The 27,797-nt window shown below is 41.6% G+C and overlaps 1 protein-coding gene across 2 annotated transcripts in view; it reads right to left on the reverse strand.

Annotated features, from left to right (window-relative positions):
• ttyh2 (tweety family member 2) overlaps nt 1-23,484 on the reverse strand; it is a 78,533-nt gene extending 55,049 nt beyond the window's left edge. For both annotated transcript variants that reach the window (XM_069665076.1, XM_069665075.1), the window contains exons 1-2: nt 23,048-23,484; nt 1,576-1,748 (exon numbers count right to left, since the gene is read on the reverse strand). In XM_069665076.1, the coding sequence (XP_069521177.1) occupies nt 1,576-1,748; nt 23,048-23,176 (302 nt within the window). In that variant the 5' untranslated portion in view covers nt 23,177-23,484. The remainder of the gene's footprint in view (nt 1-1,575; nt 1,749-23,047) is intronic.
• Nucleotides 23,485-27,797: the final 4,313 nt, after the last annotated feature.

Here is a 27,797-nt window from a genome sequence, read left to right on the forward strand (position 1 = left end):
AGAAGCAGGAGAAGAAGAAGGAGGAGGAGGAGGAGAAGCACGAGAAGAAGTAGGAGAAGGAGAAGCACGAGAAGAAATAGGAGAAGGAGAAGCACGAGAAGAAGGAGGAGGAGAAGCACGAGAAGAAGGAGGAGGAGGAGAAGCACGAGAAGAAGAAGGAGGAGGAGGAGGAGAAGCACGAGAAGAAGAAGGAGGAGGAGAAGCACGAGAAGAAGAAGGAGGAGGAGAAGCATGACAAGAAGTAGGAGGAGGAGAAGCATGACAAGAAGTAGGAGGAGGAGAAGCACGAGAAGAAGTAGGAGAAGGAGAAGCACGAGAAGAAGGAGGAGGAGGAGGAGAAGCACGAGAAGAAGAAGGAGGAGGAGGAGAAGCACGAGAAGAAGAAGGAGGAGGAGAAGCATGACAAGAAGTAGGAGGAGGAGAAGCATGACAAGAAGTAGGAGGAGGAGAAGCACGAGAAGAAGTAGGAGAAGGAGAAGCACGAGAAGAAGAAGGAGGAGGAGGAGAAGCACATGAAGAAAATTAATCACTGAGTGGAAATTCAATGTTTACACTCTATTACAAACATGCTACACACACAAAGGCCCAAAATACACACACGCACAAACAGGACCCTCTGGACATGCTTTAATGGAGAGATGTCAGAGTGAGGGGGCTGCACATGGACATGCACCCCGAGCAGTCTCAACAGTGCCCAGGAAAGGAACTGGCACCTCTCCAGCTACCAGCCACAATTTCCATACCTTGGTCCGTACCGGGACTTGAACCGGCCACCCTCCAGTTCCCAAACCAAATCCCTACAGACTGAGCTGCGGTCTACACCCAAAATTATATTGACATGTCATATACTTTTTTAATATTTGGCAGACTCAGAGGTCCAGGGTATAAAGGTGGAGAGGTTTGTCTGCCAGATGGCTGTCACAGACACTGAAACATTGTCAGCAGAATCTTCACAATACACCCACAGCAGGATGATGGTGCTCGAGAGTCAAGGAAAACACTGCTTTTTAAAATATCAAAAACATTTGCTCTTCTGTCAATTTTGTCTGTTTTTTAAACCACTAATCATACAGAAAGGCTAAATGTTATCAGAGATATTTCATCGTCAGTGTCTCACAGAGGTAAAAGAGTCTCAGCAGAGACAGATTAAAGAAAGATCTCATCAAAAGGAAGGAAATAAAATAGGATGTCAAAGTTACTGTGAACCCAAACCACAACTTTCTGCCAAACTGAAAAGAGGAGTTCAGGTTTTTTCTAAAGTGAGCTGGGCTGACAGGCATGTAGACCAGAAATAGAGACCCTGAACACCTTGAGAATACAAATGGGAAAACAGAGAGAGGCAGATAAATAAACAGGACAAATACACAGAAACTCGACGCGCTATGAACTCGTACGTTACGGATCTCGAGGGAAAACAAGTGCAGGAACAGATTGAGAATCTTTGCGATGAAAACACGCCATTCACCGCTCCCTTTCAGGAATACTGAGTGACCAATACACACGCAGACATCAGAGAGTGTGTGCGTGCACTCCAATCAGCACTGAATCATCCTGTCTGCGCCTTGTTTTACTCACCATGTGATGAGTCCAGCGGCGACAGCGGACCAGGTGACGCAGCAGGAGTTGGGTCTCTTGCTCTCCTCCTCTTCGTCTTTGCGGCAGCAGCACAGACAGCTCAGGTAGATGGCCAGGCAGAGCAGGTTGAGGCCGAGGCCCGCAGCAGCTACGCAGCCCAGGAATATGAGGGACTGCAGAGAGGGAGAGGAGTGGAAGAGATGACATGATGCAGTCAGAAAGAAGAAGCAGCATCATATTTGCCTCAAGCACAGAACAACCACTTTGACCTGGTATGAAGGGCCACTAATGACTAATGCTTTCCAGCAAGTTTTACGTAACCTTACTTTTGGGGAATTTGTCTGTTAGTCCACTTACCCAAGAGTGAAATTACTCATTACAGAAAGTCCCTATGAAGAGTGTGGACTAATATTAGCATTCTATTAACATGTTAGCAGTGTTTTAATACTAAAGCTGGACAAAGAGGAGCAACACAAGTCAGTCAAAACTGTACTTAAGACAGCACTTGAGTCAATGTACTTAGTTGCTTTTAACCACTGCATTAAAAAAAATAACACATTAAAATGCAATGACAAAGTTCAAAGGTTAAAGGGGGGGTTTATTATGCTAATTCATATTTTACACTGTAATACCTGTGGAGTAGCTTAGCATAACTCCTGCTCTGTGCAGGCCCTCACACAGCCTCTGCCTGAAAAGACTCAGTCAGCTCTGTCCCTTTAAGAAACCCAGCCCCTACAAGCCCTCTTTCTTCTTCTCCAGCTCTCCGAAGCCTGCACTTTGTGATGTCACAAAGTGCAGCATGTAGAAAAAGCTGTGTGAAACCTGGCGTTCACAGCAGCCTGCAGACTGAGCTGAGAAGCCTGGATTACTCTAACATACTTTTGCCTACAGATTTGAAACTTCACCCACGTTTAGTCTGAACATCCAACATTGTTACACTATATGTCTTAAAATGTGAGAACAGCATAATACCCCCTCTTTAAAAAGAGAAATACAGACATTAAAAGCATCCATGTGTCTAATTTCCAGAGTAACCTTTTACCAAACTAGCCTAGCTTAAATAAAGTGAATTAATGCTAACTGAGCTGTGATTAGCCAGATGGTAGAAAACGTTAACAACTAAGCTAACTGGTGAAGAAAGTTATCCAAGGGATTTGATAAAACCAAAACAGAATCTACAGGAGAATTAATCTTGGACTTAAATAAGTCTAATGGCCACAAAAACTACTTTGAATGAGTGCTAATGTCTGCAGGATTTGTGAACAGGCAACTGTTTGCTAGTTAGCCATAGCAATAATATGCTGTTGTCTACATTTGTCGGTGTTAGTTGTGGACATATTCTTCCAAACCAAACAAAATAGCTTTTAAAGCGAGTGCTAATACGATAGCTCCCTGTTGAGCTACAATACTGTAAGCCTACATGTTAGCATAAAGCACTGTTAGCATAAAGTCTAGTGCTTTACTTGCTAGCATAAAGCACTGGACCACATCACATAAATCCCCAAACCAGGGACAAATCAATCATTTTAAGTTTAAGTTAAGTTTGTGTTAGTGATTGGGGAGGTAATTAGACCATTAGAGTAGTTCTGTACCAGAACCCATAAGGAAAGGCTACCAAAGAAACAGTCGCCTTTGTCGTCTGCTAAATGTCTCTCTAAGGGGGACATCATAATGGAACAATGTCCAAAAAAACACTTCAAACAATTGTCAAACTAATGCCATTAGTGAAGTCATTACGCGTGCACCATCCTGAGAAACAATTCTAGCTGATTGTGGTGTCTCCAGCTGGAGAACAGACACCTCCTCATGCATCCCTGCGTCTTCTCCCTCTTATTCCTCCGTTAGCCTCCATCCCACCTTCTGCAAGAGATGGAGTGCTGTGACAAAAATAGCAACAAGACTGTCCTGACGCTCTCAAATGAATTCTGCATCCATCTGTGAGCAGATGGGTTTATTCAAGCTCGCTCCCTGTGTGTGTTTTTTTTCTCCCACTTACTCTTCCTTTCTAGTTTGTTTGAAATCTTCTTGGTGCTGAGCCATCTGGTCTCACGCTGTGATGTGATGTGTCCCACAAGTCAAGTAGTGGGATTAAAATTCAGAAATGGAAGAATCTGCAGGATTATGTCAATGGTGGCTATAAAAGAGCAGAGTTAATCGCAAATTGAAAAATCCTCGAGAAGCCAAAAAAACAGCTGTTTATGTGATCTGACAGAGTCCCGGCGCTGTCGAGTTTGCTAATAAAAGAGCGAAAATACATCTTTAAGATGCATATAAATATCATTATGTGAGCTCACTTATTTTGCATTTTTGCACCATGAATCTTCATTTTTATCCTTCGCTCCCTTCCCCCTAAAAAACAATCTTTCTTCCCGTCCTCGCTCCTCTCCCTTGCTCCATCTGTTGGGGTGCAGTGCCTCATCTTGTCCCATTTCACGGCTACATGCCTTTCATGGTGAAGGCCGCACATCTGCTGACACAAAAAAAAGGAGAAAAGGAGGATGCAAGAGAGGTGTCAAAGGAAGGACAGGCCAATCTCCAGCCATTGATCCCTGGACTTCCTCATTTACTCCAGTGCCCCATTAAAAAGGTGTGGAAATTAGTGGGAATGTAGCGCCTTGGTTTAAGTGAAGGGATTGTAAATGCGCTAATGGGTGTGCTCAGACAGATGGATGGCAGTGAGCACAAAGGTGAGACAAAGAGACGGAGATAGAAGCTGAAGGAGGGGTGTTGGCGTAAACGTGGTGTAATTGAGGTGAGCACGGTAAATGAGACGGGGATGCGGGGCGCAGGTGGATCATGTGAACGTCGAGGGGGATGGGACGGAGCCTCTGATTGTCAGACAGATGGAGAAAAAGGGTGGTGGAGGGGGGAGATCTCCTGCTGATCGAACAAACACAGGACCACCCAGCCGTTCTTATAGGTGACCTCGCAAAAGGGAAGAGGACGAGTGAAAGGGCGAGTTACAACAGCCCTATTTGAATTAAGCAGCATGTGACAGGCCCGCTTAGATTGCAGGGCCTCTGTCTTGTGATTCTCCTGCAGCCAGGCGATGCAGTGAAAGGAGGGAATGTGGCAGGAGGGGAAAACTGTAGACCGCTGAGGGGAACTGTCTCTGGCTCACATGGGCCAACAGAGGAATACACTTTGTTTTACACTATATTTTATACATAAAAAAAGTTGTCTGTTGGTTCACTTCACAAGAAAAATGACTTAAAACAGAGAATAATTGCATCGAGGCTGTTCTTAAGGATATTGGATTATTGTTAGCGTAGCGAGTTAGCTGTATTTTTATGCTAGGACCAGTTGAGGAGGCGCTATTCCTAAAACATACTGAAAAAGAATTATAAAGCACCATCAAATCTGTGAAGTACAGGTTTGTGAACAGGCAACTGTTGTCAGTTAGCCTTATTACGTAAGCCAAAGTAATAACATGCCCTTGTCTGTGTTTGTCGGCGTTATTCTACTCCACAGCTGAGCAATGAAGTACAAGGTGGAAAAATTTACCTACATAGGAATAAACTTTGTTTTTTATTGTCTTTTAGTAGTAAATTTCATGATTTTTGGGAGTTGTTCGGATAATGATACCAGTATTGGAAATTACTCTGTTTGCCACACAAGCTAGCATTTAGTATTGGGTACAGACAAGTACACCAGGCGCTGCACCTATCTTTTAAAATGATTTATTTGACTTTATTCGACAAAAATCAACTTGTTTCTTCCTCTCCAAAACATAACTCAATGTAGCATTAATATATATTAAGGCTTCATCGAGTAACTAATGTTTTAGAGTGGCAAAGAAGAGCGGCTGCTAGCATAAAATGTAACGTTAGCCAAAGCTATTAAGGTGTTAGCAATCTGTGCTTTCCAATCACACAAGTTAAGGCTGTATCGTTTTTTAATTAAACCTTAAGACAGTTAAAACTGAAAATAAAGCAGTTTCCTGTTAAAAATGTGTTTTTCACAGGAACACAGAACATCAGGAGACGTCCAGAGGTTAGCTAACGTTAGCCTAGCTAGATTCTGTAGGTGCTCAGCTTGTTTTTAGGTTAGGATTCCCTCAGTGTGTACCCGGGTCATAAAAGAATGATAGAAATCATATCACATGCATACAGGGTTAGTAGTAAAACAACAGCTATAAAATAATAATGAATGTTTTTTTGTATTGGTTCTATTGAAGCGGTACTCGGTACCAACCAATAGTCGGAATTGCAAAAGTAATCTCAACTTTAAAACCCCAAAAATCCAGTGCATAATTCAAAAACTGCACGTGGCTTCATAAGGACATAAAAATATATCCTTTTTTGAGAAACATGAAGTGCAAGGTTGCTTTAAAAGCAAATGTGGCCAAGACAACCCTCTCCACTCTCTTCCAGTCTATCACTCTCTCTCCTCTCCTTTCTTCTCGGTAGTAGCGTGCAAAAATAATGGCTCCTGAATTATGTACACTCCATTCAGTGTGAGGTCGCACACATAGCCTTCTTACGTGTACACAGACACACCACAACCCCATCCTGCAACCATCACTTCCCGAGTGCTCCAACCTTCCATTAAGTTATAAAACACCATTTATCTTCCCCCGACCGGAGTGTGCACACATTTGGTAAAAATCAAATCGACAGCTCTGACCACTTAACTGCCGCCTAAATTAGGTCGGGGTAGCTTCCCACAGAAGCGATATGTTAACACCCATCTCGTTACTTACTCATTTCTAACTCAAGAGGCCCACTCCACTTCTTCCTCTCTGTTTTGTTTCCTCTTGATTGTCCCTATAGACGGGGGGGTGGGGCGAGCACGAGGCTGGAGGCGATGACACGGGAAAGAGAGGAAGGAAGATCTAGTTGAGCGTAAAGGCAATCCCTGAGATGTGGAGGGAGTTAGACGAGGAGGCAAAATAGAAACAGGAAGAGAGGGCGACAGAAAGATGGAGGGGATTTTGTAGGAAATGAAAACAGTGAGACAGCACGGTGGGGATGTGAGAGAGTGGAGACACAGGAAGAGGACGACACAGCTACCTCATCCGCACGGCTACCTCAAATAGACTCTTCATTACTCAAGGCTTGGCCCAGTTTTCTCCTGTTACAAGTGCATTGTAGATGGCTTCGCCCTGAGGCTGTAACGCTGCACAATGCTACGACTTTCCCAAAATAGTGAGCAAACCTAAGAATCTCCTGTTTAATGTAGGATAATGAACACACAACTACGTGACAAGACACACAAGCCATAAGCTCTGCCCCAAAGGATGACTAATGGACTGATTCAAGGGAGGTGAAGCCGGCAACGTTAACACAAGAGGACGATTTTTCAGAGGAACTTTAGATCTGTTACTCGCAAATACTCCCATGTGGCCTCTGTTTGAACTTAAAGAATACGAAGCTACCTGTTCAAAAAGTAGTCGCATTAAATGTAAAGCACCTGTAACACACGTTTTCTCTTGTTAGAAACATGCCATCATAGCCTTCATGACATCGGAATCTGGCTCATGTATTAGGATACTAAATCTGAAGGGAAAGGTGGCTGTTCTGGGTCAGTTAGAATACCAGAATACTGCTTCAAATCCCATTCAAGATGTACTATAGTGGGCCTTTCTGCGTGGCGTTTGCATGGATTCCCTGTGCATGCGTGGGTTCCCTCAAGTCCAAAGACACGCTCGTTAGGTTCATTGGTGACTCTAAAATTGCCGGTAGGTGTTAATGTGAGCGCGAAAGGTTGTCTATCTCTATGAGTGGCGATCTGTCCAGAGTGTATCTCTCCTCTCGCCCAATGACAGCTGGGATCAGCTATATTATATCAGCTATACATGTTTCTATAAATAGATGAAAAAAAAAAGTATTAAAAGTGCGTCTTATACACCAAATTTTACAGTATTTGTTTTGTGTTAATGCAACTTGAAAGGTTTACGGTAATCGGTTTCCTCAACTGAAATGAGTCGACAAGGAGAATTTTAAGTTGAGATAAACTACTTAAAGTCGAGGTGAAATTAAAAATGTCATTTTAATCCTTTCAGATCACATCCCCGGTAATATTGTGCATCTATTTGACAATATAGGCCAAAAAAATTCAGAAAATCCTTTTATTCGTATTCTTATATCAAAATCTGATCATTTCTTCTTCCGGTAAAACTAAATTTCACGCGTGCTTACGTAAGTTAGCACCAAACAATTTCAACCAATCAATCTGCAACATTTAGCCGCAGAGCACCAAGAACGCTCGGTCAGTTAGCTAGCTACTGCGCTGTGGAGAACGTCTGTCTACGCCCACTTCTCAACGATCAAATCTAATCCCTCTAATGATACGTCCCGCCTGCACGTCCTGTTTCACTCGGAAATACGTCACGAAACAGAAGCTAGATACTCTAAGAATGCCGTTTCAGCTCGACTTTAACTAAGTTTATCTTACTGAATTGATAAGTTCAAAATGACACATTTTCAGTTTTGACACATTTAAGTTATTTTTCCTAATTTTTTAACTTACAAGTAAATTTAGCTTGTTAGCATGCTAGCTACTGATGCCGTTGCTAGCGGCCTACATTTACGTACATTGTTGCGCGGATGGCGGCTGCACAGCTGCATGTCCGTGACGAAGCTGTAGCTAGATTGTAGCACCATCGTCTGAGTAAAATAATGTAACACAATAAAATACCTTTCTGCGTTTTGGTCGCACCAGTATATATGACACAGCACATTTTTTAGATTAAACAGAATGTATTTAAAGTGTGTCTTATACACTGAATTTTATGGTAACAGATTATTGATTTTATCTAAAAATTATAAGAAGGAAGACGAATCCAAATCCGTCCAGATTTCGAGGTAGAGCAAGTGAAAAATGCGCCCAGCAACAAATCAAACTCTACTGCAGCCCATAAGACCACATCTAAAGCTCAACAGTCCTGTGTGTTGTACGTCACTTAAATTCTTTTTCCAAATGTTCAGTGCTCATGTATAAAGAATCCGCCATAAAATGTGCATATAAACCTCCTTCTAAGCGCTGCACTGTTTAAAAAGCTGCTTCACTGGAGCAGGACAAATGAGACAACAGAGGAGATGCAGGACGCGCTCTACGTCAACACAGATGCAAACTCACAACGGACTGAGTGGTATATAGTGCCTTATGCTGAGCACCAATTAAATCAATTTTTAACACACAAGTAGTGACCATAATTAATACATAGAGATGGAAAGCACGCCCATCTGTTACGCTACATCTGCAGAGCAGGACGGAGGAATGCGTCAGTGGAATTCCACAGGCTTGGAGATGTGCTAAACGCACGCTAAGCGATACGAAGTGTCTTCTGCAAGCTTGGCTGCTCCACAGCAGGTGGCAGACAGCTGTGCGGAGGTGGAGAAGGTCTCCAGGCGCAGTGTGTGCGATGAAGTGCATTATGTGTGTGTGTGTGTGTGTGTGTGGGTGGGAGAGAACCTGAATGGACAGTGACATTCCTTCAACATGATAGGGGTTAAACGCGTGTCAGGACAGTTAGAGTAGGAAGACGAGATGGATAGAGGAGAGGGTTCACCTTAAGAGTGAAACCTAGCAGCAGCAGCAGGAGCCTCTTTCTGCTGCCGGACATGAGAGGAGATTTATCCTTTTACTCCTCTCTTAAATATTATTATCTCTCCTTTGTCCTAACTGGGAAAATTATTGCACAAGAGCAGCAGAAGTGTTGTTCTCTGTCTTCATCAAGCACATTTTTCTTGCCCTTCTCTTCCTCTCAAACCAATTCATCTAGGGGTGGCTGGCTTGGGCTTCATCTGATTGGCCAATCGGTGTGGTTACAAAGCCAATTTGTTCAGAGCTGCATCTGATAGATCAAGTGCGTGACAAGTTAAAATGCATGGCATATGTGTATATATATTCCAAATTGATTGCTCGTGTTCATATCCCGCGGATGAAGAATATAGGATTTTTTTGCACGTCTTCATGCACGTCGATAAAGTTATGGTACTCAGAGATATTCTGAATTTTAGTCCAGTAAAGCAAAAAAATAAACTCTATAATTCAACACTGCAACTTCTCAATAACCTTCAAATCCACCTCTCCGAGTTTCTGCAAACATTTCTCATCTCCAGGTTGGAGCTGGTCCAAAGTTCAACCCTGATGACATTTTCAGAGTTATTTTCAAACAAACAAAACTCCCCGTAAACCAAAGGAAATGCCAAAAAACTGCCTCAGTTTCCTGTCTATCTACAGCTTTCTTATCTAATAAAGCTAAATGCCAAAAGATAATCTTAAAAAAAAAACTGCCTTTGCTGTGAAAAATGTGGCGGATTGCACCCTGAAAGAGCAAAAACAGAACACAGAGTTCTTTTACAAATTGTATCATGAAGCAGCTTGATATTATTCTTCTGACAAGTCGTTCTTTGATGCATAAATATGCTGCACGGTGTAAAACACCACTTTATTTCCACAGTCATGAAGGGTCGAGTGACAGCAGCTCTGAGAGATGGCATCACTAAGAAAAGACGCCCACCCCCCTTCCCCACAGATCAATGGAGCAGTCCGACTCAGTGTCTTCCCCCCCGCTGCTGCCCGTCCCTCCCTGACACTCGGGTTAACACCCCGGGGACCATGGACTCTTTCCGGCAGAGTGCACTCGGCTGGGCCTGCTCGTGTTCACAGCTGTGACGCCATTAAGTCCCAGTAAAGAGACCCATGGGTTATGGATGAGAGGACGAGGAGGAGGAGGGAAGAAGAAGAGGCTGGGCTACTAAAGGATCCTTCAAATCTGCCATGCGTGGTTGCCCTCAACACTTCACAAACTGAAGGTCTCTGGAGCTTTGTGAGGTGTAGTGCTGGCTCAAGATTTTCTTTTAAGTATTTTGGTTAAAAAAAAAATCTTTGTATCCTTCATGAACATCTCTTTCGTAACCATGCTTACTAAGATAAACACTCACCGGCCTCTTTATGAGGTACACCTGTTCAACTGCTTGTCTCTTATCAGCCAATCACATGGCAGCAACTCATTAAGGCATGTAGACACGGTCAAGATGATCGGCTGAAGTTCAAAGCGAGCATCAGAAGGGGGCAGAAAGGTGATTTAAGTGACTATGAATGTGCCACGGTTGATGGCGCCTGAAACTGCTGATCTACTGGGATTTTCACGCACAACCATCTCTAGGGTTTACAGAGAACATATCCAGTGAGCAGCAGCAGCACCTTGCTGATGGCAGAGGTCAGAGGAGAATGGCCTGACTGGTTCGAGCTGATAGTCAGGCAACAGTGACTCAAATAAGCACTCGTTACAACCGAGGTATGCAGAGGAGCATCTCTGAACGCACAACACGTCGAACCTTGAAGCAGATGCGCTACAGAAGGCAGAAGACCACACTGGGTACCACTCCTGTCAGGTATGAACAGGACACTGAGGCTACCATTCGCACGGGCTCAGTGAAATTGGACACTAGAAGATTGGAAGAACGTTGCCTGGTTTGATGAGTCTCAATTTCTGCTGCAACATTCGGATGGTGGGGTCTGAATTTGGCGTAAACAACATGAAAGCATGATCCGTCCTGCCTTGTATCAATGGTTCAGGATGGTGGTGGTGGTGTAATAGGGCGGCGTTACACTGGCATTGTTTGGTCCAATGTAAAAGGGCAAAGGCTGCATGATGGCAGAGCTTCGTTGCAGTGCTTAGAGTGTAGAAAGGGCTAATGGCCGATAATTGGGCCGACATAGGTATCATAGATATATCTGTATCGCCTCATATCTTTATCTAATATTTGTCAATATAAACTTTTTTACAAGCATATAATGCAGAAAAAACTGAGTTAGAAATGATGTTATCCTGCGGTGTCTCCATAGTTTAAAATACTCTCAACGCTGTCTGCAGTACAAACGTATGTGTTTAAGAAAGCAGCATTCTGAGTACCTTTTGTGAAGTCATGTTAATGAAAAGTGATCGTGGAAAAGGTCTTAGATTTGTTCCAGCTAAAACAAAAATCACTATATCAGCTGCAATATTGGCAATTGATGATTTTTTCGCCTCTAAAATCAGCATCAGTCTCAAAAATCCGATACCCTTCGACTCTCCATTTGAGTGCATTGTACCGAGTTATCTCCCTTTTTATCTTGACACCTTGTGAACCCAAAGCCCAAACCCTTCCCCGAGGGAGGTCAGAGGTCATGATTACGGTGCTACACCCCCCACAACAAAGGGAACCCAACCCCCCTCGGCCCACAGCATCCATAGAGGAGCAGACTTTCATTATTGCTTCTGCTGGAGGGGAAAGTGGCTGCGTGAATCCACTTGCCCCGGTTCCTGCAGCTCTGGAAGGATCAGACATCTGATCTGAGCGGCTGCAGATTCTTACTGCCCTCCTCATCACCAACTAAAATGCAGAAGACATCAAACAATCATAAACCTCCATGATTGCACGATGGGTGGCGCTCAGTGCTGTCACTTCCTGTTGAAATGTTGTTGGAACAGCAGGCCGGATGGACGTATTGCCTTATTAGTACAGACCTTGGCCATACCATCCAGCCAATCAGGTGATGCTAATCAGTAGCTTCAGGCACTTCAGAGACAGATTGGGGTTAATGACCTTCTGGAGAGCCAGAGGGGACAATGTGAATGTCTCTTTCTTTGTATGCATGACACAAACAAAGACTAAGTGGATGACTAAGTAAAGCCTCTGGAAATATGGTTTGAAATAATACAAATGCAAATGATTGCAAAGTTGAGAGTCTGATTATGAATCCATAAAAATATGGGTGAACACAAACCTTCATGTAAGAAAGCAAAGACAAAGGAACATCTTTTTACCATTTCTTGAGACTGCGTGGGTGGGGCAGTTTTAATCAACATCTGACACCTGGCTCTGCACACAGCACTGGCGATCAGCATAAAGACAGTATGTTTAAGTCATAATCAGAGGAAGCCTTCCAGCTGCAAATATTCAAATGGTCACTGAATAAGCGAGGGAGTTAGAAAATACTTGCAGTTAGCAGCTAGCATACACATAGAACGTTAGCCAAGATGCCCATGTTTGTAATTAAATGTATGAATGCAGTGCTAATTGATAGCTCAGCAGCGTTAGCTAGTGTTGTACCATTACAGAGCTAAACACCCGCCCTGTGACAACCGCAAATAGCAGTCAACCCCAGCATTAGTAAATACGCTACCCCAAGACTCCGCTAACACTGGGTATAAACGTCCAAACAGCTTCTGTGTGACTTTTCCAAAGATTGAGTCACGACCACAGACTGTATAAAAAGATGGCTGACATAACAGCTCCCTAAAAGTGAAGCCAAACCCTCTCTATCGCCCCCTGCTGACTGGCTGCTGTATAGCTCATAAAGCCCGCCTCCTCCATGTTAACAGATGGGACATGAGTCAAACTATAAAATCTAAATGCAGGTCAAATAAATTTTTCTCAAACATGGTTTCTGTCATTATAGTTAGTTCTTATTATGCTGATTTACGCCCAAGTGTTTATTTTTCTGACAAGTTTATGTTTAATTAGCTATTTGATGCTGTAAAAATGATGATTGACAGCTCTGTTGACAAATACAGCTCCTGCTGAGCAGAGGAGGAACAGCGAGAGGAGACGTAACTAAAACAATCACTACAGTCATTGAAGTTTCCATATCTGTGAACGTCAGAGCTTCAGACCAACACAAGAAGCTGTTCTGCTGTTAAACACGCCGACGTGCAGGATCCTTGTTGTTTCTTTTTCAGTAATTTAAGTATTTGTGTTTTGGCTAGCTGAAGTGGCTACGCAGGCTCCACCTGCCGATCTCTACTGCGCAACTCTGGCTCCAAATGATGTCACCATTGCAAGGTGGCAGTGCCTGCATGGGGGCTATTTTTTATTATATTATTATTATATTTTATATATATATATATATATCTATTATAATATTATTATATTTTGCTGTCCTCCATCTATACATTGGTCTCGACTAACATGTAATGAATCTATGGGTCTGACCACGCCCAGTTCAAAGCCAATGTCAGGATAGTTCACAGATACTGAAATAAGAATATCTCCACTGGATTTAAACTCATTTTATACTTTCTAGATGCTCACTTGTACATAAGACACTAAATTACATAGTTAGAAAGGAATTCTGGATTTGGTTTTCCCAGCGGCTTTAAAAATAGACGTCATGACAGCTACAGAGGCCGAGCTGAGGTGAATCTCTGCTTTAACAATAACGTTACACGGTCTTTCACTCCGCCAGAGAGAGGCTGGGGTCAGACAAGGAGCGTGGAAATCAAGAATAACAGCTTTAAGATTGATTTTCTTCAGGAGGGGGGAATACGAGTTGGTCAATTTCCAGTGCAATCAGACGGGTGCTGAACAGATAATGGATTCGCAGCCCTTTGTGTGCATAAATCTCCATTTTCCACCACAGAAACTTAACACAGCTTACACAAAGGCATCCAGCTGTAAAATCCGTAAATCAGTGTGATTTAGCTGCTTGTCATGGGATGCTGTAATTTAGCATCAGGAGCAAACATTGAACTAAACTCTAAACATAACGACACAATAATAACCGCATTTTTAAAACTCAATGCTGTAGCTCACGTACTAAAAAGTTCATTTGAAGGACACACTCGGGTAAGAGAATATATCATCCTCATAACTTTGCATAAATTCTCTTATTCATTTGCACTTGAGCAGCTTTGACACATCCATTTATATTGGTGTAGGAAGGTCTGACATCAGTGCACAAGAAGGGGAAGGTGAAGGAAATGCTGATGAACCAGAAACGTGGAAAACAAAGACAACAGAAAAAGAGAGGAGGGGGAGGCCGTGTGGATGCACTCGGCTGTAACATTGTTTACGGGGAATCTCTGTGAGAAGAGCCACTGAGGCAGGAAGACGGAGTGTGTATGGAGTGTGTGTTTGCTCCCGTAATTGAATAGTCTGTCTGTGGCGTGTTCATTTATCTCATTTCATTCAAGGGCGAGGTAATAGCAAGATGAAGGCTTTCAATAGAAACATGTCGGAGCTGTATATTAAAGCGGTGAGAGGCGAAAGTGAGAAGGTGCTATTTAGTCTTTAACGTTCTTTGCTGAGGAGGAAAATATTCATGTACAAGAGGTGTGAAGTCTATCTTAACGCCCATGTTCTTTAAGGTAATAAGGATCTATTTTTTCTCCTTGAGCAGTGGCGTAACAACACGTGTTAAACAATTTTCTGTGCTTGACAGAGCATGCATTGAGTTTACATCCACAGTTTTTACAGTCATTACTGTGTTACTGTCAACCACAGATAATACTATGACATACTTGATGGTGAAATAAACATGGACCAGCTATGACCTCCAGATATGACGTCCCATGAGGCATGTGACACTGACAGACAACATTTACCCCGTAACTAAAAACTGGAGAAAACGAGTGAACTTTTGCTTTTACAAGAAGTTTCTTGTCTTACCAAAAAGGAGATGAGAACATTAGCTTAGCATAATGACGACAAACTGGGGGAAACTGCTAGCTTTGCTGTGAGAAACAAAAACAACCTAATAAACATTTCAGAGTCTATTAATCCAATTAAAAAACAAAACAAAGAAATGATTCTTGGACGTTACAGAGAATTTCTTGGCAAAGAGCAGCGACTTCCTGGAGTCTCTGCAGTATGTATGCTAAGCTAGGCTAATGACCGGCTGGATTAACATTTAAAAGTCGTATCGACGCCTTTTCAAGAAACCAACAAAGCATATCTTGCACAATTTCAAAGAAGGGTTGGAAACACAGTGGTGGCGACATTTAAATCCACTACGACATTAATTTTTTAATCAAGGATTGTTCTAAGTTGTTGATTACTTAATTATTTTCGAATGCAGCTGCCTAATTTAGTGATTTAATGAGTGGCAATTGGCTATGATAAAAGCAATAAGAGCATGTTCAGTCTGAGGCCAAAAGACTGATAGACACAGAATAAACACCACAAAGCAAACAGGCGAGCAAAGGTCAGCGTAAAGCACATTTTCCCATGCTTGTTTTCCCAGCATTACACTTTAGCATTATGTTAGTGTTCTAGCTTGCATATATACCAATAAAATGATATGCACTTGCTTGGATAGTATCAGAGAGCATGGGCAGGATGGGTATGAAGAACAGACATTCATAGTAATTGAAACAGAGGAATATTTAATAAAACCTTCCAAAAAATAAGCAGTCATATGGACCAGGACCTGCTGACCTCCACATGATATCTGGCGCAAAACACACACACATACACGTGGGCTCACACACAAATAAAAACTAGGCCCTTGTCCTATCTTTGAATGAGTTGTTTCAGTTATTGTCCTCTTTCTATCCTCCAGGCGGGACAGGGGGCCGGGCAGAGAAACACATTTGAAACATTAGACAGACCTGGCAGAGGAGGACTGAGTGATCACTGAGGAGATCTACACTATAACTATATCAGGATGATATGGATCGTGTAGCGCATTGTACCGTATCATAATGTATTGTACCGTACCGTATCGTACCATATCGTATTTTACCATATTGTACCGTATCGTACCGTATCATAATGCATTGTACCGTACCGTATCGTACCTTATCGTATTGTACCGCATCATATTGTATTGTTCAATATTGTACCATATCGTACCATATTGTACAGTATCATATTGTATTGTACCATATCGTACCGTATCATAATGTATTGTACTGTACCGTATCGTACCGTATTGTATTGTACCGCATCATACTGTATTGTATTGTACCGTATTGTACCAAATCGTACTGTATCGCGTTGTATCCTACTGTATCGTGTCGTATTGTAAAGGCCTCAGTATGTTATAAACTTAAACTAACACTAACAGTGCATGGGACCCTCTTTTAAAATAATGGATGGATGTGCCTGCAGACAATTTTGACTGAAAACTTCTAGAGAATTATCATGTTCACTCCAATCAGTCATTGGCCAGGTGTATGTGCTTAAGTAGGCAGATTTTAAACTAGGGCACCAAATAAGGATGATGTTATTATCAACAGCTTGTCTTCATAGACATTTCTTCACTTCTCTGAACAAGTGAAATACAGCGAACTTATTCAAATACAGACAGTCAAGAAATGACCAGACAATCCTGAGTTCTTGGAGAGAACAGGCAGGCAGTGTGATGCAGCTAATAGGCGGTAATAAATGCTGAGCCTTCCAGTGTAGTAGTCAGACAACAAGTCTTATGACATACAGTAGTTAGTGTCAAGCACACAGAACCCTAAATTCTGCAGTTTGTTGCAGCATGTGGTGAGATTTTGCGAAATGACCATAAAAATGAAGAAGAATCACTTTCTTATTGACGGAGGGCAGAAATTAGAGGAAGAACTCGAGTCAGGTGATTTAGCTGAGGGACATTCCTTTACTGACAATACCAGTGTCCAACAGAGTGTGAGAAAACTACCACAGACACACACGCAGAAACACACAGACAAAGAACAGGGAAAGATCACAACCCCTCACATTCCATCACATTCACTGGCCAGCAGCCAGCAGAGGAATTCACCGGGATTGCCCACACTACAACGAGCCAATTACAGCTCATCTGAAAAGGAATACAGACCCGGTTAAAGGCTCAACTGCTCAATACTCTCCCTGGGAAGAGGCCGACTAAACATCGATTCAGCAATTTCCTTACAATAGAATGGACTCCACATACTGTACATTACACGATTCAATTAGAACTCTTGATCTTTGGTAGGGACATCAGGTTTGACTGTAACATACAAAGACAAACCTATATGTTCCTCTGTTTTTTTCAGGTTGCCGCCACACCAAACTCCTTTGTACCTGCCTACAGGAGGCCCATGTTTGTCAGAGTTTCTTACTGACTCCTTTCTTAGTGTTTCAAGTCATGTGAAAGTTGTTTTTAACTATGATTTATTTAAAAAAAGAGAGAGTCCTCAAAGCCCTGTTAAAGAGCATCTGAGAATTTTAATGTAAAACTGCTTTTATTAGAGTTTTTACCTGTTTGTAATTAAAGGGTACTGTTGTTTTGGGGTGGAGGAGACCTCTGCGGATAATTCGGCGCCCACTAAAAACCTTCTAAATGATAAAAACTTGGGAGCACCTACAAATAAGCTAGCACTATATAGCGCCGCTGGCAGCCCCTCCTAAAGTCATGTGTCCACCAAAGAAGAAAGTCATTGAAACGCTCATTTTAAAAGTGTTTGAAATTATTTATATCACTGTTTGCTTTTGAGATGAGGAGAACTCGGCTCGTGAAAATGAACTTCAGTTTACAGCTTGCCGTGCTGTTGCTCCTGCATTGCTCAGTGTCAAAAGAGTGTTAGAAGGCAGCCCTATTTTTTCAGTTCATTTTTTACTTTTGAACACTACAAATGTTTCAGTTGCAATGCTATCATTGAATCCAGGGCAAAAAAAAGGATAAGGATGCAGTGAAACAAAACCACACAGTGTTTACTGCCCAACACGTCTCCAACTGGCACCTACAACAGACCGCTGGCCTTACTACACTGATTATACTGACATGAGTCACTTCATTAGCAACACTATCACCAGCCTTAAATAATTCACAACCTAACAACCACACAAGCGCACCCAGGGGCAATATATCACCTGTTTTCCCTTATCTTCTTCCCCTGGTTGAATATACAGCGTATTATCACTCCTACTAAAGCAGTGAAACCAGCGATCAGTATTAAGCCTTCCAGCCCACAAAGGACAGGCAATGTAATGGCCTAGATAGCGTTGCATTGGCTTGAAATTGTGTCATTAGCTTCAGTGCTTCAAAGAAAATGGTTCTACAAAGTGGGAGCATGAAGGGCTTGACCTATATCTGTGACAGAGAGACAAAAGAGAGCAGGAGGGCGCTTGTGTCGGAGAAAAGGAAGTGCGAGTAACGGAGAAATAAAAGTCTCAAAGAACAAGAGCGGTTGATGGTTGTGATGATGGGGTTTCCCACTCCTGACTGGAGGGCCTGTCTGTCTGTGGTTGACAGTCTTCTCAGGAGGAGGCGCAGCTCTCCTGCTGAGCCTCACCACCATCTTCCCCTAAACACCCTGTGGCCAAAACTCTACACTTCCACTGTAGTTCGCTGAATGAAAACTGGCAGCATGAGAAGAAAAAAAATCAGCCCTCAGTCTGCGTCTGTCCATTTCTTCCCTGATACCAGCACATCATAAACCCAGTGAGCTGTGATCTAACATGTAGAGCAGAAACTCACCACACTACTGCTGTTGGTGAGGAGATGGACACAAAAGCAAAGGGTAGCATCCCGGGCCAGCCAGGTGACAATATCCAGGACTGAAAAATTAGGCTGATGTGGAAGTGCCAAGCTGCAGTTCCTCAAGTGGCCACTTGAGGCTGGCTCCGAAGTTGAGTCAATTCCTATTTGGCCCCATATTAAAATGCGTAGCAGAAATAAACATGTTTACAGCCTGGTACAACGAACAGTTTTGGTCTCTATAGCTAACTTCTCTATTTATGACAGCTCTACGGGCGGTGAAATGTTCATGTAACTCTCTTGTCTAAACTATGTTAAGGCTTAAAGTGCTGCATAGTTAGGGGGATGGTCACTTTGAGTGACGGGTTATATTAACTTACTCGGTTCTTGTTGTAAGCTACAACCACAAATACAATTTCATTCTGAAGGAAACACAATGGTTGACTAGATTACTTGCTAGCTTATAACTAGCCACATGCAAAGACTGGCATTTCCAAACTCTCCACTTCTCTCACTTCTGGTTCCACTTCTGGTTCCACTTCTGGTTCCACTTCTGGCGACGGCCAAAATGTGGAACTAAAAAAACTCGAGAGGGCAGTCAACAAACCAACAGGCTACATCACAAGTCCTGCGGCCATTATTTGTGGTCTTTTATCACAGTTAATTGTGAAGCCAATAGCATCAGCTAGATGCTCATGGGACATATGAACTAGTCACAGAAAACGACCATGATTGGGTGAAAAAACTCAAATTCAATGTAGAGCAAGTGGGCCTATTTTATTCCTAAAACAGCTCGAAATTTTTTGGAGCTAATGTATGCTACTGAACATGCTGCCTGACTGATAACAGCAGACATAAATGGGGATCGCTTGTTTTCTAAAGGGCATATCCATTATGTTACTAAAAAGCTGGTGTTGCTCGGATTTTACTACAAAACTAAATTTCTGCTTCTCTTTTTATGTGCAACAGCATCTACTGCAGTTTACCTTTTTTAGCTGTTATTGATTATAGTGAACATGAATGCCTCAGTCCATAGTCTTCATAGGCTAGAAAGCAGGTATCAAAGTTGACTGAGGCTCATTACAAACTGTGGTTTTCTTACCCACTGTTGTATTTTACTATCAAACGTGATTTGGCCTGCATTAAGCACACGCATGGTATTGTTTTATTAAGCCGTTCTGGGAAAAAGTCCCAACTACTTATCCTCTCTCTTAATCCTGAAGGATGGAAATCACAACCTTTGTTCTCTGGTCATTTTGCAATTTGTTTTTCCCCACACTCTGAAGTGAAGTGGAAAAAGAGATTTCAGGATTACTGCATGGATGAATCTAAGGGCGGGAGTTCAAAAAGTTGTTTGTAAAAAGTTATAACAGCAGAAACCAACACTGCTGGATAAGGCAAATAAGGCAACACCAGAGGAATGCTGCAGAGAAGTGATTGTATAATTCTTGAATTAATATATTAATTTTACCACTCAGTGATCTCTCAGTCAGTTCCAGTTCTAACATGACACCAAGAGCGCTTAAAATGTGACAATGACAAAATTTGGTCCAGTGTGACCTATGGCTAATGTAAGCTAATGTTACCAAATTTCAGCTAGGTTTTGCTGTATAACTGTCATTACTAAAGTTACTGTAGTGTTACTGTTTACATTAACTGTTATCCTGTAACTGTCTCTTGTGGCTGTTAGTTAGAAAAAGTTACACACATTTCTTTTAAGATATCTTTCATTGATTGACACATCTTCCTGTGGCTTTTGTGAGCTAATGTTAGCAAATGTCAGCTAAGTTTTGCTGCATAAGTGACATGTCTCAAGTCTCTTTAGTGTCCGGTTTTACCATTAACTAGTAAACTTTTGATGCTCTGAGTTAGCAAATGTTACACATTTTTGTTTTAAGATATCTTTCATTGATTGGCAATCGTTTCAGCAGCTAATGTTAGCAAACTTTAGCTAGGTTTTTAATGCGTAGGCTAACTGACATTACTGAAGTCATTGTAGTTTTACCTTTTACCATTATCCTGTCACTTTCACAGTTGTGACTAAGAAAAATAAAGAAAAGTTTGTTCAAAATATCTTTCATTGATGACACTTTTCAGTGGCTAATGTTGGCTAATATTTGCAAACTTAAGCTAAGTTTTGCTGTGTAACTGATATAACCAAAGTCACTGTGGGGCTACCTTTTAACTTATAGGTACCATTATCCTTTAAGCTAACTGTAATTTAGCATAAATAACACCCATTTTCACATACTTGTAGGCTGGTTGAAAATGGATAAAGTGAAACTAATTCCTCACACTATTGAACTTGGTGATACTAGCCTAGTTATTCTTCCGTTCCTTCTCTTTCCATTATTTCTCTAAATTCAACTATTAACTGAAATTTCTCGAAGTTCAACCTCTTTTTAGAAACATTTCTTTCATGTTTGACTGAAGACACTCATATCCATGTTGCTGTGATTCCCACAACTAATTCAATGCCACTGTCTGACACTTAACTTCCTAAATTAAACACTTCCACATTTCATAAATCTAGTCTCTCACTCCTTGGACCCTAAAAGTCCCCTGACCTCACTCTGAAAACCACTCTGCTAAGACGCAGCAGGGATGAACTTTAATATCCTCTATTCTCAACATCGTGTACCTGCCTGCAGTGACGAGAGGCTAAGCTGTAAGCCTGAAAAATTAAACAGTGTAATAATAAAAGATTCATAGTAGGCTTCTTGACATGTGTTCACATGCTGATTATTAGTCATCCAACATCTGATCCCAGCCCACTACAAAACGGTTAGAAACGCCTCTGAGATTAGATAGGAATCACTTACACTCCCATGGGTGAACATGGCAATGCCAACAATCAGCACCAGATTAGTGTGCTTCCTGATACTTTTATGTGTCTTTCCAGCAGACAAAACAACAACTTACAGCAGTATTTATTTCCATTTTCTGCTACTACAAGTAAACAGCATTTCTGTAATAGTTAATGAGTCAATTGTGCACTAAGATTTTAAGACAGAGTAGAAATGATAGGCTACTTTTAGAAAGACCAAGCAAATAACAATACTGACTGTTAGCTGTACTGATTCACAGGTAAAAAGCCTGTATCAATCTGTAATTTGGATTTAACCTCTCACTGTGTTGGTTAGGTCTATCTGTAGTGGATATGATTTATAAAGCAATGTAGTATGTTCCTTAACTATTTTGTACTATATTGTATTAGTTTTTTTGCTCTAGGGTGCATTGCAACAACAGGGAAACAAGTAGCTATCCAAACAAAACTAGCTGTTAAGCTAACTAGGGTGCATTTGATGTTGATTAAAGCTCCTGTGAGGAGTTTTTCACTGGTTATGAAACAGACTGAAATTCATTCTGATGACTCTATATGACCTACAAAAGCAAACCAGACCATCAGCAACAAGACTGATTATTTCTAAGTAGTTATTTTTAATGCCTGAAACTGCTGGCTGGGGGTAGGTGTCAGACGAAGCGATTAACTGCACACTGCCTTTGTTTACATTTTCCAGGGCAGAAATTTAAAGTGAATACATATGACTGTTAAAGAAAGCATGGTGAGATTTTTTGTTAAAAACCACCCCAAAAAATGTACAGGACAAAATCAGAAAAAGATAAGAGGTACGGCTTTGTCCACAGGGGGCGCCAAAATCAACACTAACCAAGTTCCTCACAGGCGCTTTATTTCAAGTGTAAAATAACTATATCCATCTGTAATTTGGATTTTACCACTCACGGTGTTGTTTATATGTATTCTACATGCTTTTTCATGTAATGTAGTGAGCATTTTAACTATTTTGTACTATATTGTGTTACTTTTTTACTCTAGGATGCATTGCAACGACAGGGAAACGGATATACAACTGAAAATTAGCCGTTTAGTTAACTAAGCTGCATTTGATGTTGATTAATGTACTTTGTGCATTGAAAAACACAACAACAGATAGCATCCATTCTCCAAGAATTGCAGACTCGTCTCCCTCATCTACAGTCGCCTATGGGACTGTATTTATCTTCTTATGGGTGCACTTTAGTGCTCTGAAGGATATTCAGAGACACAATGGGCCACTTTTTGCCATGAATAATGCAAAATGTAATATGAATCTGACAGCAGTAGAAAGCACATTGCTAATAAACCTCCTATTACAGATATTGGTAATACCAAAGGAGTTTCAAGAGACTTATTAAGCATTTAAGTGATTTTTAAGTAAACTGAAGTGCAATATGTGACAGTACCGTGAATAATGAGTAGGCCACTTATAGTAAAGCATCCCTTGTAACTGTGCTCCTGATAAAGCCCCGTGTCCCATCTCCCACTGACCTGCTGGTAGTTCTCGTCTTCAGGCTGGAAGGTGTTGTCAATGGGCTGAAACCTCAGGTTGATGTGAGGGAAATTGTGAAGCCAGTAGGTCCACCAGGGCTGAATGTATTCCACCCGAGCCGAAGACATCCCTGCCCCGCAAAAAAAGTTCGGGCTACAGCCTTAAATTAGCCTCCTTTTACTACAGCGGGCTGCCTTAATCCCGTCTCATATCAAACAAAGACAATGATAAGAGCATGCTCGTCTGTGGAAACTGCTCTCTCAGCCACACATGAGGGAAAACAACGTGCAAGAAAGTCCCGCAGAGAGAGAAGAAGAAGAAGTGTAACGAAGTGAAATCCGACTGAGGTTTTTCATGAAAGAAGAGATAATCACAGTGCGCCCATGTCTCCGTCTCTGTGTGGTCCCACAGCTCCGACCCGACCGACAGCTGCTCCAAACGCACACACACAACACAGTGACCGGCGGGGACGCGCGCAGAGGACAAGAGTAGGCACGGGAGCGCGCAAAGAAAACCCTCAGAGGAGTTCAGAAAAATCAGTCTGCTACTCTGAGTTAAGACTTACAGGGCAAATAAACGTATTCACTGTGCAGTGATACAATTCTCTTCCCACATAATGTTGGTTTAATGCTATTTCACCAGTCTCTCTGCGGAGTTAACTACTGCACTGCCATCTAGTGGCTAACTGAGACAATTACAACGAACTTCAACCTACAGTAAGGGTGTAATCCTCGTCTTTATAGGGGACGTCCCACATCAACATGAGCAAGTTTTTCCTGCTTTAATTAAAAAAAATAATAATAATGGTGTTGAGTCTCCATGGATCTGTCTTTTCTCTGTACATACTCCCCAAGTAACTTTATACTACTGAACTCATACCAAAGGGAGTGGATAATGCAGTTTGTCTTACTATCCCAGATGTTTCAAAGACCCCTTCACCCATTCTGATAACTCTCCCTGCTAGTGTTATTTTAAACATGGACAAGAGTGGGGATTTTTATGAAGCATGAGTAGTCCTGTAGATCATTCATGTCCAAAATTAACCACAGGGTGAATTTAATACCTGTTGTTTAACAATAGTAGAAAGAACTTGCTTAGTATACACAAGCTTAAATTATTTAGTGGAACACATAAGCAACTGATTTAGGACGCAAAGCTTCAACTTGAAAAGTATGTCAAACTTCTAAGAAAACTGTATCCTTTCATAAAATTCCTCATCCACCACCACTGGTAATAACCAAGTTTATCTGTGTACTAAATGGATATAGCAGAGAGACGAACGAGTCAGGAGGTGTGATACCAAGCAGGTTTAGATGTTTGGGACACTTAAACTCTCATACAGAGTCAAGTTACAGGAAATTGTATGCCTGTATTTGAACATGTATTTGGATTGAGTGCAGCAGTGCTATAAACCTACTTATCCATGCGATTAGAGCTTATGTGACATTTGGATGATTTCTGTGTACACTATCCTATTTTAACAGACTAGCTGCAGACCATATAATACCCAAGAGGCTGGCAACGCTTTCTGATGCATTAAAGTTTTTTTCAACTGATGTTTGCATCATGACGTGACAATGTAGGACACCAAACACAAACAGATAACTTAGTTTTCCACTTTTTATTACAATAATCTGTACATCACGGATTTACTTGAGCTCCTTCACAGCCAGACCTGAAAAGAGAAAGACGACAGGTTAGACAAAAGTTCAGTGACAAAATATCACAGCAGCAATGAGCAGACAAATCTTTGATAAAGAAGCATGCAAATGAGAGTTGTATTTACACATTACTTTCTTTTTGCTGGGCTAGAACTTGAATATCTGAGACAATCTTTTGAGTATCAGTTTCAGCCCACACACTATTTTCATACTCTATTCATTAACCTGAAGCTACCTGTAATTAAAAACTTGAAAAACCTCTTTGAAGAAAGCTCATTTGGATGAACAAAAAACAAATCCCCACATGGACCAGGGTAGTTCGATAGCATTTCATAGTGCACATTCATCCTTGGGTGGCAACTAGGTATGCCATGGTAAGGACATTTTACATCCAGTAAATATAGCAACACCAGAGTCCCTGATTGCACCAAACATCTCCTTTAATTTCTCAATTTCTGTTGAGCCCTTACTTTGATGTAAAATCCCCCACCACTGCTTGACAGTCAACTTTCCTTACTCTCTTCACTTAGCAGTAGGAAAGTAATGCAATTGTGTGTTGTGGGTGTATACCTGTACATACCATGGACTACATACTGTAGCAATCCTAGCATCAACTTTGAGCCACTACAAGATGAGTAACATTTAGCTGCTACCAAATAAAATGTCTCCTTTCTGTTAAGTGTTTGTCCAAAGCCTTGTTATCCATTCTCAGGCAGTGAATTCTGTTCCTCTTCCATCAATGCAATGTATTGTTTCAGCATCTGTGGGCTGATTTCAGGCTGTTCTCAAGGTATTCTGACCTGAGGCTCAGTGGTCTTCATGAGACCAAAGACCGTTCTAATAATATAAAACTACCTTGGCAACAGACTCAGCAATTGTTCCTTTGGGTTGTATTGTTTGTCCTTTTCCTGAGGACCTTTAAAACCCAGCCAACTGTACACAACTGCAGCTCAAACAATTCGTTAACAAATAACAAATGCACTTGTGTTCCCAAGTCCAAATATACACATTGAATCAATTTTCTACACTGTAGAACAAATGCAATGTATTTATATGAATGCTCGGAAAAACTGCCATGTTTACATACTTTTAAGAGCCTTTTATTGTCAGCACATTGCTTCCTATCCTTTAGAGCCAAAATGTAGCACACGCTCCATGTGTATCCTTACGCACTGATATACTTCCCCTTTTAAACATGCTCTAAGCCACCAATGGTACAAAACTACTCTGGCATCTCTGATTAGACCCAGGAAAAACAAGCGTCTTAAAGAGAGAACAGTCATGTCCAAGGCAAATGTTCATAATCCGTTTTGAAGCACAAACCCTTCACTCTGTCACTTACTGAAGTTCTCAACTTTGTGTGTCTGAGTCAGTTTGTGTGCGTGTTTCAGAGGTTGACATCTTGTTAATAAAACTGACCTGGGGGAAGGGACTGCTTGAGCTTCTCAGCCTTTTCCTTGTCTGTGATGACCAGGGTGTACAGGTACCTGCTGCAGCGCACCTTGAACTTAACATTGTCCTTGTTCTTCTTGATCTTTACGGCTGGAGGAAGAAAAAGCCAGTTGAGATACAATTCATCACGTGTATCATCTACTTAGCTGCTTAACAGACACGAGAGGAGTTCCTTGAAATAAAAGCCCAACTTAAACCAAAGAACATGTATTAATTAGTCTCCAATGTGTCACGATGCGTCACTGAAAAATGTCACATGGTTGCAGATGCAGCTGATTAGCGACACAGACATGACTTAAGGTGAAACTACACATTTTGAATTAGAACAAGTAACCCCTTTACTTTCTCTGGGTTAGACAATTCAGGTAACAGTTCAACTTACACTTGGCATCCTTCCTCCTGGCTGTCAGCAGGAAATCTTTGATTTCTTCTATCTTGCGAGGCTATAAATCAAAAACAGAACGGATTATTATTCAGGCACAGCATCACGGCACACAGATACATGTTGAAGAGTAAAGTTATAATGTTAGGGGACCGGTGGAACTGATGTTTCTGGTATAAAGCGAAACCCAGCACTAGGTCCATCATTATTCTTGCAAGACTGTGATGCATGACGAGCACAACAGCCTGAAATGCTTGGACGTCTTGCTGACTAAAAACATTTCTAGTCATATGAAGGTAATTGCACCTAACATTAGCAACCTATGGCTAACGTCAAATACGTAACAGCACCAGTCTACAGCCATAGCTGAATTTAATGTACTGATAGTGTTAACGGAACCGTATCTCACACCAGCATTTCCTTACTCGATTTAATTGATAGTGCTGTAAACTGTTGAACGTCGCTATTTGAAACAGGCTGTAGCCGGGTGGCCCAGGAGAGCGGCTACATGCTAATGCTAATAACCAACGCTAGCCACTATGTAGCCGTTCTGCCGGCTGATATACAACCACAAGTTTACATTTCACGTTACTGCATATCCCAACAGACGAAATACAACATTAATTACGATGCGGACATGGCTACTGGAGTATTAGAGTAGAGCAGGAGTCCTTACCATGCTGCCTTGTCAGCGGACAGAGCGCTGCGGAAGAGCAGAGAAAGATGGAGTCAGTTTATCGGTTATAACATCGAGAAGAAAAGTGTTGGAAAGCAAATTGTTATATCATCATCTAGCTACTGATAAGAACAATAATAGTTTGATAGCCACGGCGATCTTATTTTTAGAGTTAAAGAGGATGGATGATGATCGAAATTGTGAATTTTGTTTATGTGTAAATGTGAGACTCACTCAGTCTGCCAGAGAGGGGATGAAAAGGGGTGGGACTTCCGGTTACGAAAACTTTTATACAACGCTACGGAGAACAGAGCGGCCCAATTTTAAGAAAGCGAAGCGTATATCCATATAAGTTATAATGAAACGTCAAATTCCCTTTGTGTTTGAAATGAAATTACTGCTTTAGAAGGAAATAGAGACTGATCTACTCTGAATGAGCTCTAAACATTACAATTGTGTAAAAGCCTATTTTTTTATATCATAATGGAAACTGTCTTCAAACTATTTTATGTAAAAGGAAAACCGTGTTTGCCTTGCACACACACAAAATGAAAATGAACATCTATCATGCATGTTAG

This window comes from Semicossyphus pulcher, unplaced genomic scaffold (genome assembly GCF_022749685.1).
Source record: "Semicossyphus pulcher isolate SPU_LCO1_2020_fin unplaced genomic scaffold, fSemPul1.0.p SCAF_16, whole genome shotgun sequence".
Lineage (NCBI taxonomy): Eukaryota > Metazoa > Chordata > Actinopteri > Labriformes > Labridae > Semicossyphus > Semicossyphus pulcher.